Source organism: Pyxicephalus adspersus, chromosome 1 (genome assembly GCF_032062135.1).
Source record: "Pyxicephalus adspersus chromosome 1, UCB_Pads_2.0, whole genome shotgun sequence".
In the NCBI taxonomy this organism is placed as follows: Eukaryota; Metazoa; Chordata; class Amphibia; order Anura; family Pyxicephalidae; genus Pyxicephalus; species Pyxicephalus adspersus.
In genome coordinates this window covers 110623190-110637516 of record NC_092858.1, presented here as the reverse complement: position 1 = coordinate 110637516, position 14327 = coordinate 110623190, and the positions used below count along the sequence as shown (strand labels likewise).

General features: G+C 38.7%; 1 protein-coding gene across 1 annotated transcript in view; it reads left to right on the top strand.

The window, feature by feature from the left end:
* The window catches only part of GNAI3 (G protein subunit alpha i3), an 81491-nt gene extending 72597 nt beyond the window's left edge, over window positions 1–8894 (top strand). Inside the window, exons 6-9 of the mRNA XM_072423612.1 lie at window positions 6812–6941; window positions 7107–7260; window positions 7377–7574; window positions 8639–8894. Coding sequence (XP_072279713.1) covers window positions 6812–6941; window positions 7107–7260; window positions 7377–7567 — 475 coding nt within the window. The 3' untranslated portion in view covers window positions 7568–7574; window positions 8639–8894. The remainder of the gene's footprint in view (window positions 1–6811; window positions 6942–7106; window positions 7261–7376; window positions 7575–8638) is intronic.
* The last annotated feature ends 5433 nt before the right edge of the window (window positions 8895–14327 follow it).

Genomic DNA, 14327 nt, shown 5'->3' with positions numbered 1-14327 from the left:
ACATCTCTATCCTTTTTTCTCTGATTCTTCTGTCAAAAAAAGTCTGACTTAATACACACTGATCAGAAGAATTTACTACAGTTGCTGTTTTACTCAGCAGCTTTTGTTATTTCTTAGAGGTAGGAATTGTGGGTTACTGCAAAGTAAATTATCCCCAATTTCCAGAGGTCTCTTCCAGTATGACTTACTAAGAGTCTCAGATGATAATAGAAAGTAAAGACAGAAAGTACAGGTAGTCCCTGGGTTACATACAAGATAGGGACTGTAGGTTTGTTCTTAAGTTGAATTTGTATGAAAATCAGAACAGGTACATTCTTTTACTAAATGCAATTAGGACAGATATTTGTCTCTACATATTAGGCAGCGTGGTGTTAGTTACTGTATAAAATCCTCACTGTAGCCTAGACATTTATTCTGGAGCAAGCTGTGCTTTGATATGCAAAAAAAAAAAAAAAAACAACTGCAGATTTTTTCTTGGTCATTAAAAAGTTACAAGAGCTTGCAGAAGAACTCAGCGGTTTCAGCGGTGTTTAGCAAAAGATTTCTTCTGCAAGTAATGCAAACTACCCCCCTCCAAGCAGGGAGCAGGGAAGCCCGTTTATATCTAGGAGTAGTCCGTATGTTGGATGTCCTTAACCCGGGGACTACCTGTAGTATAGTATTATTTCTATACTCCCAGGTGAAGCTCTAGCTCCTTTTAATGCTTTTCTTATTTGCTTTGTTAAAAAAAACACATTTTGCCTAATGAATACACACAGCTGAGTCAGAGCAATGGCTGGTCTCCCTTTCCTGTTGTTCTCAGATCGAGAACAGTTTATTGAAGAGCAACAGTCTGAATAAAAAAAGCTCATTCTGCGCTTTTTCTTTTGGACCCCTTCACACTACTTCATTGTGATAATGTGTGTTGTTGCAAATGCCCCAAGCGTTTTATTTCTCAATAAATATTTATTTGCCCTATGTTTAAATGGAATCTGTCCTAACCTTTAAATCATAATTTTTCTTCATGGTTTCCTGGTGTAATAAAAAAGGCTTGTTCAGATTGTGCCCTATTTAGGTACAACATACCACCAGGCCTTCCGGGGGCAGAGCTACAAGAAACTGCATTTTAATCCAGCTCCCTGTTCTGATCCTCATCTGGGATTTATCCCTCGCATCCAGGCATCATTCCCCTGTAGACTGTCAGGGTTTGCAACAAGGGAGCGACTTAGCAGAGGGTAAGCCATTATTTCACGGCTCATACCTTGCAAAACACCCAGAATCAGCACCTTATGTCCAGGCTTTATGGTGTGCGGTGGCCATATTGGCTGCAGGGCTGCTTGTGAGCCCTGTCTGTGGGTGCCTCCAAGAGTTTAGCATAAATATTAGAGGCCTCCTGATCAGCATCTCCTCTCTCAGAGCCTTTTTTTTCCTCTTTTATCCGACCATCTGACTGCCTACATAGGCTGTAGAAGTCCTGAGAGAGTGCATTTACCAAGAGGAATTGGAAGTAATTTTTTTTTTTTTTTTTAAGTCGGAAAGTCGGAAACTGAGGACATAGCACCACCTAGTGTCTTTCATGAGAAATTTCATCTGACATTATATTTTACCTGCAAATTTGAGATTTGTGTTTGCACTTGGCATCATATGTATGGAATCTCTTACATATGACAACATTCTTCTTCCATGCGTAAGCATACCACTAAACAGAAACTTTAAACCTGCACCAAAAGCTGACTCCCCTTCTCCCTCATCACCTTCTTTGTCACAACCTTTATTCCCCATGGAACATTTAGAGGGGGAAGGTTCCAGGGCAGATCCAATGGCTGCATGCAATACCTGATTGCTCAGGAATTGCCTCAGAGGTATCCAAAGTCCTAATGCCATATTTTGATAACAAATTTGATGGCTTACAAAAATCCATTGAATCAGCACTAACATGTATCTCCTCTAATACACAACGCATAGTTGAATTGGAACAGAGGGTCAGTGATTTAGAGGATGAGTTTCTGCAATCTAATAGTAAAATTGCTGCCCAAGACACCATACTTACATCAATGGAAACCAAATTAGAGGATCTGGAGAACTGCAACAGAAGATCCAAATAACGTATTTTTGGCATATCAGAAACCTATAAAGGCCATGATTTAGTTCAATTTTTTACTGTCCCCTTGATACAAGGGATAAATATCCCACCTGCTACAACCAGGAGCATTGAAAAGGCTCATAGGATGGGCCCTGAGCATCACAACATGAATCAATGTCCACATCCTGTGATAGTCAAGTACTTTCATTATGCTGACAAAGAATCTGTGTTGGGAGCCTATAGGAAAGCTTGTGATTTCCATGTGAAGGGCAACAAGATTCTACTGTTCCAGGACTACTCCGCAGCAGTTACACTAAAGAGAAAAAGTTTTGCTCCAGTCTGTAAACGTCTGATAGATATGGGAGTTCGTTTTTCCTTATTGTACCCAGCGAAGCTGAAAGTCTTCTGCAAGGGGAAACAAAATTGTTTGAGGATCCTGCTGATGCCATTGAAACTCTTCAAATAACAAGTTCATCTTCAGAAGGACATTAATTGATAACTTCATGATGCATATCCTTTCACATAAGTGCCTCCAGTTTGCAACTCATTGTTTTTTATGATGCATATTTTTTATATATCTTATGCTTGATGCTTTCCACTTTGAAACCCCATGACAACCCCCACGCATTGTATTTCCTCAGATCAATCTTCCTTAAAACTTATTTCATGGAATGTGGCTGGTTTAACCAGTCCCCAAAAGCGAAAAAGGGTGTTAGTGCATCTTAAAAACAGTCTCCAGATGCAGAACCTCCAGAAGGAGGGCCAGGCCATGTTACTCAGAGCCCTGTGGATTGTTGAAGTGATTCACACTGTTTATAAAACCAAAACGAGAAGTGGTGCTTTTGTATAACAAAAATCTGCCATACAAAATAGTTTCCATTGAATTAGATCCTGTCAGTAGATATCTTTTTTTAATAGTGAAGATTGCAGGCACCACCTTTTTGTTCCATATCTGCACCCAATAACAACTCTTCGAACTTTTTCACTGACCTCCGCAAAAATATTTTAACAAATTCTTATCCTAATCTCATTTTAGCGGGAGATTTGAATACGATCATTGATCCTTTAATAGATCAGTCTAAGCAAATCAATTTTAGACCTGACCCTTCCACTTCTAAACTAAAACGTTTATTCTTGGAAACTCTTTTAATAGATGTATGGCGTCTCTTCCACCCAACTGAGAGGGATTACACCTGTTATTCGAAAGCCCACTCCACATTTTCCAGAATTGATTTTTTTAGCAATAGAAGGCCTACTTCCAAGGATTCAGGACATATCTATTGGCAACTTTACATTTTCTGATCATGCCCCCTTGACCCTCCAACTGCAACTGCAGCAGCCTTTTTGGAAAAACATTTTTGTGGCCATTTCTAGCTTATCTATCCAAGTCTTTCTCCTTTTGAGCCTATATTCAATCATATTGGGCGGATGGACTGGATGATAACCTCCAACATTGGGATACCCCAGTTTTGTTGTGGCATACTATGAAAGCCATTATGAGTGGTTATATCATGTCTTTTGTGGCAGGACGCAACCGAGAATACTATCATCAGCATAATGCTCTTCATGAACAGGTTGCACGAAAATAAATATATTAAAAATATTTCCTCAGTGTATTGATAGAGAGGCTAAGAAGTCCTGGCAAGAGGCGGTTGTGCATATAAATATGCATGTAGCTACCTGAGTGAAAATGCAAGCTCTTTATACTAAGCACAAATTCTATAGGTGAGGAAAAAAAATAGGTACTCTGTTGTCCAGATTGGCTAACCCATTAGGCCCAAAGCGGCATATACTGCGAGCGAAAGATCCATTTTATGATAGTTTTTATACGTCTCATAGTGATATCTTACAGGCCTTTCAAAGATACTATCAAAAGCGTTATACTGCTCAGGAAGCCCAACCCCATTTGATGCAATGTTTACTAGAAAAAGCTAACTTATCAAAACTATCCACAACTTGCAGGGAGCGGCTTAATGCCCCAGTTACTGAATCAGAAATTCTCTGCACAACTGGTACCTTGCCCTCCAATTAAACGCCAGGCCAAGACGGGTTTTCAGCGGGATAATAAAAAAATTTTAGCACCTTAGTTAAGCTCGCAGAAGTTTACAACAAAATATTATCTCATCAGACTCCTTTCCCAGGTTTTAATGAAGCCTACACTACCTTAATTCCAAAACCGGCTAAAAAGACTCCCTTCCTTCGTATAGACCAATTTCATTGTTGAATTGTGACTATAGGATTTTGGCTAAATTGATGGCAAACAGGCTGCAGATATTTCTACCCACTATATTATCTAAACATCAGCTGGGTTTTGTACGTAATAAGCGTTCAACAACTGGGTTTCGGGTGGCTATTGCAGCTCCTGTACAGTCTACAAATTCACATAACTCCAAATCCATGCTGTTAAGTTTGGATGCAGAAAAAGCATTCAATAGAACAGAATAGCCTTTGCTCAACACAATATTATCTCACAGAGCTTTTGGACATGTGTTTTCCTCCTATATCCAATATATATATCACAATCTGTCCTCTAAATTATATATTAATAGGGCCTTATCGAGACCCATAATTCTCTCCAGAGGAACTAGACAAGGTTGCCCCCTCTCCCTCTATTTAATTTGGCCTTGGACCCTCTTCTTAGACTTTTGGAAAATTTGCCTGAATTTAAAGGTATTTTAGTGGGTTCTCATACTCTTTAAGATCACTGCTTTTGCAGATCTGCTGTTATACATATCTAACCCGAGAAACAGCCTGACGCCTATTATGAATTTAATTGTTCAATATGGCTCTGTATCTGGCTAAAAGATTAATCTTGATAAATCTAAAGCTTTATATTTGACAAAATTTGTAAGGCCTGTATGGGGTAAAGATTACCCATTTATATGGTGTACAGAGAAAATACAGTACCTAGGAGTACAAATTACTAAAAATCCTTACAAATTATACTCTCAGAATATTGAACCGATTTTTAGAGCTCTTAGTGAACAACTGTGCAACTGGTCAAAACTTATGCTCTCCTATCTAGGAAGGATTAGTTTGATAAAAATGATTATTTTCCCAAACTTCTATATATCCTTCAATCTTTACCTTTAGTATTTAAAAAGATGGACCTCAAAACTTTTTTAAATTATTCTCTGAATTCAAATGGGGAGGTAAATGTGCTAGATTGAGTCTCTGTGTGTTGTAACAACTGACCAGAAATGGAGGAGTAAATTTTCCCAACATTGAGTTATATAATGCTGCTTCCATCCTAAGATACAATAAAGATTGGTTACATATAGTACTTGTATTTACACTGACTGTACCTTGGACCAACAATTTATACCACATTTTAATCTAAAATATGTTTTACACATTCATAGGGAATTACTTCCTGAGGAAGTCACATCAAACCCGCTATTGTTTTCATGTGGGGCAGTGTGGCATAGGATTAGGGGAAAACATCTTCTGAATAGTCACTCCTCTCTTTTTTTTACCATATTGGGGCAATTTGGATCTCCCACAATTATCCAATTTCTCCTTGTTGCAGAAATTGCCTACTTTTTACACTCTAATGGTCAACTCATTGGGGGATGGGAGTGCAAACGACCCCTCTGGTTTTGAGGAGGTGGTGGCTGAGTTTCCCTTTTTGAGGTCAGCAGTCTATGTTTTCATGCAATTACAGTCATACACTTCGAAGGTATTGAAGTCCCTATCTGCTAGGGATTGGAAGAACCCCCTGGATAGTTTGCTGGTAAGAGGCAATCTCCCCACAGCATGCATATTTGATGGGCTATGCCCCTACCGTTAACTGTCTTAGGTGTGCATAGGATCAGGCAGACTTATACCATGCTTTTTGGAACTGCCGTAAAATAAAACAGTTCTGGCAAGAGGTAGCTCATTACATTACTTCATATTTGATTAACTATGTTCCACTGACCCTTGAATGGGTTATTTTAGGTACCTATCATTTACAAGGTGCAAATATTACTAGGGGCAGCCACAGTTTTTTTAGCTATCCTCTCCTTAGTGGCCAAAAAACAATACTACATAAATGGCTAGACCCAAATCCATTGACACTTGGGTTTTTTCAGGAAAAAATGGGATATGTTTTCAGAATGGTCTGGATTGAGCCATCCCTGGATAAGGAAACTTAGGTGGGGAAAATTTTTGAAATATAGGAATCCTATATAGAGACCCAGTCTCCTTCAATAAAACGTCAGAATGTGTCTACCTTTGAACATACCTCCTGGTATGCTTTGCGCGTGTTAGTAAATGACCCTCCGTGGTCAAAAACTTTCTGATATTGTTAACGAGATTGTGTACCCATTTTTTCCTGCTTCCATAATATATAGGTATACTTTCATATGCCTGTCTTTTTTTTTTTTGTTTCCTTTTGTTTGTTTAGTTTTCCTTGTTTTTTTCTTTTTCATTCAATGTAAATTTTTCTACACATTTGTATATTTTATGTCAATCTATTTTTTATAACCCTGATTGTTGTTTTGTTTGTATTGTTATTTATTAATAAGGAAAAATCCTTTAATAAAAAGTTTAAATAAAAAAAACATACCACCAATGCTTAGTGTCTTGCTATTTTGCTGTTTCTATACTTAATTCAATACTCGCATTGTCTCCTGCTTCTTTTCAGTTGATACTTTGAACCTAAGTCATAATTAGTAGTCATTATTTGTAGATTGTAATAAAAAAAGGTAAATTTACACGTCTCTTGCATGACAAGTCTCAGTGTATGTTAATTTTAATTTATTACAGAATGTTTGATGTGGGAGGACAAAGGTCAGAAAGGAAGAAATGGATTCATTGTTTTGAGGGTGTAACAGCAATTATTTTCTGTGTGGCACTTAGTGACTACGACTTGCTTCTGGTTGAAGATGAAGAGATGGTAAGCAAATGTTTAGAAGGTATTTTCCACAACTACTGTGTGTTTGGTATCTTCAAGTGCTCAGGATATGAGATAGGATATGAGAATGGGTATTTTTATGTAAGCTCTGATTTTCTACATAAATTGTTTGATTTCATTCAAAAACAGTCACTGTTTCTCTTACAGAACCGTATGCAGGAAAGCATGAAGCTGTTTGAGAGCATTTGCAACAACAAGTGGTTTAGTGACACCTCCATAATTCTCTTCTTGAATAAAAATGATTTGTTTGAGGAGAAAATAACTAGAAGTCCGCTCACAACTTGCTATCCAGAATACTCAGGTAAACAATAAGCTGGTAATTTTTGTACAGGGTTTGGTGGTGGTGTTTACTACCCACTCAGCCATATAAAAAATTGAAATCTGTAATATCTTTTTTTTTTAAACTTCCTCATTTAGGAACGAACACTTATGAAGAGGCTACAGCTTATATCCAATGTCAGTTTGAGAACCTAAACAGAAGAAAGGAGACAAAGGAGATTTATACACATTTTACATGTGCAACAGATACAAAGAATGTGCAGTTTGTGTTTGATGCAGTCACAGATGTAATCATAAAGAGCAATCTTGTTGAGTGTGGCCTGTATTAATCTGGAGGTAAGATAATGCATTTACTTTTTTGAATAACTTTCTTGCTCTGTTCACATGTGATTGGCTGTTTTACTGTGTGCACTTCAAAACATCTTAGTAAGGCCAGGTCTTTCATGGATTAATGGATTTAAAACAATAGCCACAAAAATGTCATTTTCTGAGTATTTACTTAATACAACCATAACCACTCCTAATTGCAGTAATGCCTTCTCCCTTATTGCAAATTTTAAAAGTGGAACTTTAATTCCAGTCGCTTTTCTGCAATAATGACTGGCATGACCATGTATTCTTACATGTGGAACTTTAGATGCACCTTAACCTTTTTTTTTTACTGTTCATTTTCCAAACGGACAACTAAAAAGATAGAAAGGCTCACCTACAGAAAGTACAAGAATTTGCAATGTGACAACCCTGAACATAAAACTTGGATTGGCTCAGAAAACCAAATGTAGAAACTTATTGGCTGCCACTTATTTTCAGGCTTTCATATGGCTGCATTTGAAGACTCTTCTAGTGGAGGTGGTATCTGCAAAACAATACCATAGTAAAATAGTGTAACATTTTCATGATTTCAGTACTGCTAAATCAGTTACATTTGCTTGTGTACAATATTGTAGCCTACTAAACCTTACATCCCATTGGATTGTTGCTTGCAGTGATGCATTGGACACCCAGATTTGTAGTAGCGATAACTAGGATCAATATCATCAAGTTAAGCACTGTTCAGCTCTGCTTGTGTCACTGTGCCCTTAGTCTCCGATCATGGATTCTCTCCTCCAATTTTTTCACAACTATGTTTTCCCTTTTACCTCCCAGCTACTGCAAAGGCTCAGTTGAACAGTATGCAGTTAAGCTCTGGTTTGTGGATAGACTCCTAAACTAGTGGTAACTGTGGCTTTTCTTAGAAGTTTTGACAATATGTTCAACACCAGAAAGAGGATTAGTTGCAGTTCTTGAACTAGCAGTCCCATAAATGGCCTTAAATGTTGGCTTTGTGTTTGGCATTCTCAAATTTATAGCAGAACTAAACTGAAAAATAAAAAAAATCTTACTTACTTTTAATTTCACAGATCCCTCGATCACGCTGGAGAAGTCTCTCATCCGGTGTTGCGCAGTCCTGAAATTCTCCTTTGTCCTGGCACAGAGGAAACTCCAGACACCACCATCTTCAGCCTTCTTCCTTCTTCTGGCTAGGTCACCTGATCTTGCACTGAGCTGTAAAAGGACTATCTAATTTTGTGGCTATTGTAGTTCTTTAAGTCATATTTTTCTGCTTCCTCAGGTCTTGTAATATCTGTTGCTGCTATTGTAAACATGTTTGCACAAGTCTTTTTGTTTATGAAGATGTTTATGAAGGGAAATATTATATTTGGCACAACATTGGAAATGGGAATTTGGAAAAAAACACTAGAAGGATACACTGAAAAGAAAAAAAAAATCAGATCTTATACAAAATATCTTTGAAAGAATTTTTGTCAATATAAAATTCAAAGTCTAGGTTCAAAAAAGCGGGGTCTTATGGCTCGTAGTGAGGAACCATCAAGTGACAATTTTATTTTTTCATATTTAAATTAGGAACAACAAAAAGGTGTAAAAAAGGGTAAAGGATCTTTTTACCCCTCTGAACCCCTTTTGTATTTTTACAGTCCAAACAATAACATGGTTGGTGAAACATTTACTTCCCGGGTGGTAAGACCGAGTGTGACTAAAAAAAACCTGCTAAAAGCGGTAAACCCCGAGCCACACTCGTGGTAGCTAATAAAGTAAAAAATAAAGCCTTACCTGGTCCCATCGGCATCTTCTGGCACCCTCCAGTGACCTGCCATCCTCTAACCGCGTTCTCCTCCATCCATCTTTCCCTCGGCGAGTGCGCTGACGTTCCCCGTGAGTGACAGTGTGTACAACCATCGCTAGGGGCACAGCGTTTTTTTTTTTAATTTATTTAATTTATTATTTTGACATGATTTTGTGGTTCAAACTTTATTATACTTTTTGTCAGAGTAAAGTCTTTTTTTTTTTTTTTTTTTTTTTATTTACTGTCAATCCTCTTCAATTAACATTCCTCTCATGGCTGAAAGATCACAAGGCAGAGAATTTAAGAAAAAAGGCATCCACATCCTAATCAGGCATTAGTCATGCGTGAAGAACTTTCCAAGTCCAAAGCTCCAGGCATTGTTTTGTCCTGTCTCTGTAGACTCATTTAATTTTCAAAACCCCCAGGGCATGGAGCTATAAAATCATTCAGCCTTGTTCCAAGATGTGCCCCTTAAAATTCTCCAGCCCCCTGTCTTGTCAAGGAAGGCTTTTTAATGGCATGCTAAAGGTATTCCATTTTTAGGACTGGGATTCAGTTGACCTCGTACATTTTTTTCCATATCTTGTAGCAATATTGGTACAGAAGATATTCTTACTTTCCAGACACTGAATCTCTTGGGCTTTGTGCCTTGTTAGGCATGATATGCTTTGTACCAGCATTGGGCTGAGGTATTTCTCTGTTATTAGAGATTTCTGTTCTTCCTTCACGTAGCCATACTTTTCCCTGATCGCCTTCTGATATTGTGGGATCTGGTCCCCAGAATCTATGTCCTTTTTGAATGATTTCACCTGCTTGTCCTGCATTCCTTTGTAATTTTTTATGCATGTAGGGACCTTTGCTTGTTACTTATTGGTCTCTGAATAATTTACAAACTTGGGTCAGCATAGTTTAAGTATACCCATGTTGGTCACATAATTCACCTTATGTCTTCTTACACAACACGCCATGTTAGCCATATATGTTCAATTCCTGTTGGATTGAGAATTTTAGTTTCAGGTTAGCATAGCTGAGTATGGTCTTATTACTATTTCCGATTTCTCATGGTTTTTGTGTGGGCCAGTTTTTTTCTTGGCCAGTTTTATTTGTTCAGGTCTCCAGTTCTCCTGTAGTTGTCAAAATAATCAAGTGGTAGGTCTTTCTGTGTAGGATTTTAAAAAGATGTTTTTTCTAAATATTATGTGGCCATATTTACATATAAAATATATGGATAAAATAAATATAAAATAAATAACTATGGCTCTGGGTGGAAACCGTACTGTGTGTGGCATTTACAACCCATCTCACTAACTAATTTGGATATTAGGATTTATTCCAAACTTCTAGCAAATAGAATGAAGTCTCTGTTACCTCATAATATCCATTTGGACCAAGCAGGCTTTATGACTGGATGAGAGATGGAGACAAGACCCTGAAAACAATTTCCCTAGTCAATTGGGTTCAAAAGGCCTCTGTGCCAACCTGCCTTTTATCAGTTAATGCTGAAAATACATTTTAACAGCGTTAATTTGGGTAATGAGTACTTCTTCACGAAGCGCTGATACAGATTGGTCTTGGTACAATCATGACTGAGCTCATACAAACTTTATATATGGGTCCATTCGCAGAAGTCCGTACAAATGGTATTTTATCTGAATTCTTTGGAATCCACAACAGTACTAGGCAGGGGTCCCCGCTTCTATACATTTTAGTAATTAAACATCTGAAAGCCAAAGCCATTAGGAATAAGGTATAAAGGCCATTATGAAGAGGGTATACTAGTTGGGGAAGACTTATGAAAGAGTATGAACGATTTACAGCTTTAAGCAATTTTAAAGTCAATTATGATAAAACGGAGGCCCTAAATATTTCTGTATCGGTTGCCCAAGTGTCTACCTTGAAAAGATTTTTTTTTCAGATGGCAATCTAATGTCATTAAATATCTGGGAGTTTGTATTCCTTCTAACTCATCCGATCTCACAGAGATCTAATATAAACCCTTATTACTGGGGATATAAACTGCCCTCTGTTCTTATCACAATTTACAATTATCCTGGTTGGATAGGGTGAATGTCATCAAAATGGATATTATACCAAAGATTCTATACTATTTTTATACAATTGTGTCCCCACCACTGAGTTCTTTCTTTCTCGTTTAGACCGAATGGTCTATTCCTTTATCTGGCAGGGAAAAAAGCTTGAATAAATCGCATGATTCCTACCAGAAAGAAGGCCAAAGGAGGATAGGCTATCTCTGTTTTTAATCTGATTTTAAATCTATTATAAAGCTGCAATCCTAAATATTATTTTAGACTGGACCCATAATCGACAACACAAGGCAAAACTATGTGATTCCCACTGATAAGAGAACGTAGATTGAACACGCGTTTTGAGGCAATCAAGACCTTTGATTTATCATGATTTACAGTTAAGCCTGACACCCTAGAGAAGGTGTCTAGTATCTTGGACAGATTGGGTAACAATATCAAAGGATTAGTAATGAATAAAATAACATCATCCGCAAAGAGGGATATTTTGTGATGATACCCTACCAGTTCTATGTCCCAAATATCAGGACATTCACAAATCGAGACGGCTAGGGGTTCCATAGCTAACATGAATAATAGAGGTGATAGGGGGCATCCCTGCCTGGTGCCTCGTTGAATCAGGAAATAATCCGAGCGGTAGCCAGCATACTGTACAAATGCTTTTGGGTCAGCGTATAGGGCTTTCACCCAAAGTGTGGACTGAATCCTAAGTAGGAGTTGTTGCAAATCTACCCAGGAGACTGTATCAAAGGCCTTCCTGATGTCAAGGAACAGGAACATCGCAGATACTCCTCATTTGTGTGCTTGTTGTATAAGGTGTATTATGCGTCTGACATTGTCTCCAGCCTGTCTCTGCGGCATATAGCCCACTTGATCTTTACTTAATAAATATCATATACCGTAGTTCAGTCGTCCTGCCAAAATTGGTTAATTTGGATGTTAAATTGCTAGCAGCAAAGAGGTGGGCCTGTAATTAGCCCAGGTGGTATGGTCGGAGTTGGGTATAGGCATCATACATATGCTGGTTGTGAGTGTGTCTGACCTGAAACTGTCCCCCAGTAGGAGATAGTTAAACAGACTAGCCAGGTGTGGAGCTAACAAGGAGCCAAATTTCTTGCAATATGCCGCCGAGAAGTCATCAGGTCCTAGGCGCTTATTGGGTTTCAGAATTTGTATAGCTCGTTGCACCTCTTCTGGAGAAATAGCAGCCTCCACGGGTGTGTGAAGATGTTTAGGTATGGTAGGGAGGGTTACAGATGGGAAAAAAAGCTGCATTCTACCATGTACTGACACACATACTGAGAGTGGAGATGTTTCTGAAATTCTTCTATTATTTTATGTGGGTGACTAGTAGGACCATGATTTGGATGGTTTCCCCTATATGGTTTGTGCCATTTTGGCCTGATAACGCAACCTATTTGCCAGCAGGGTGTCTGCTCTTGAAATAAAACTTGTTGTTAACCCAACAGATTTGCCGCTCAGCCTGCTTGTTGAGACATTGAATTCCAGATGTATATCCTCGAGCTGTTGGGTCAACCAGGGATCTAAACTTTGTCTCTAATTCAGTGACTTCTGCCATTCTTAGTTTCTTCCTACGAGATGCTACTTGAACTGACTTGCCTTTGATGATGATGGCCGCCTTATGGGCATTCCAGAGAGTGCTCGTCCCCCACCTTAGCATTGTCATTATGGGTGAAATATTCCCGTATGTGTTGTTGCAAGAGGGCAGTCACCTCTGGATTGCCCAAAAGAGAATCATTTAAAGACCACTCACCCACTATCATATGGAGAGCAGAGGGGGAGTACCATAGCATCATGGTCTGACCAGGAGATTGGAGTGATTTTGCAATCCAACACCTGTGGAAGCAGAAGGGAGGAAATAAAAACATGATCTATCCTAGTCCACTCATTATGCAGATGAGAAAAATGTGTGTAATCTTTTTTGTAAGGGATGTAGTTCCCACCAGCTATCCACAAGGTTGTGCTGTTGAAACAATTTCAAGAAGGGGCCAGAGGTAAATAAATGTACCTGGGAGCGTGATGATTGGACATTTTTCCCTATCTAGGGTGGAATGAATCATCAGGTTAGAGTCCCCACATACCAGAAGTGATCCCTTGTGGCATGTTTGTAGCTCAGACGATAGTTTACGTAAGAATGGGAGCTGCTTTGCTGTTAAGAGCATATTAGGAGACTAATGTCACATATACGTGACAGGGTTGTCCCACCAAGATCACATAGCCACCCTCCGGGTCTTTAATTTTCTTGTCACATGTGAATGGGACAGTCTGCTTGAAACCAATCATGACACCCTTTTGCTTAGTTGGGCTGTTGCCCATATAGATATGGGGATAGTGATTACTGAAATATTTTAGTTTTAGAGGCTGAAAAATGTGTTTCCTGAAGACAAATAATGTCCACTTGTTGCGAGTGGAAGGCTCTGAACTCCTTAATCCTTTTAACAGGGGAGTTCAGCACCTGCAGATTCAAACTTAATATTGTAAGTGGCATTGTATAGTAACACAACTAACCTTGTAGTAAAGATGAAACTCACTGGCACTCAATGGGGGTCCCGCTCTCCTGGGGAAGGGGTGGTGGCTGAAAGGGGGGAATATGGGGATGAGACAAAATGTTAGGTAAACACAGAAACGCAAGGAGGGGTACAGAGAAAGACAAACACAAAATAAAATAAAGTGCAATAGAACCTTTAATGGTGTAAAATAATTCAGCAATCAACAACAATCAACTAACAAAATAACCCAACCAAACGGAGAGTGGCCTAGGGGCTTCTAGTGAGTGCGCAGTGACCGCCACCTAAGGAAAGCCAGGCTAATGTGGAAACCGAGCAAAAAACTGTCACACTTACCTCTTTCTCACTAAAGAACAGACGCCTCTCTCCTGCGCACACGGACAGTTCTGAC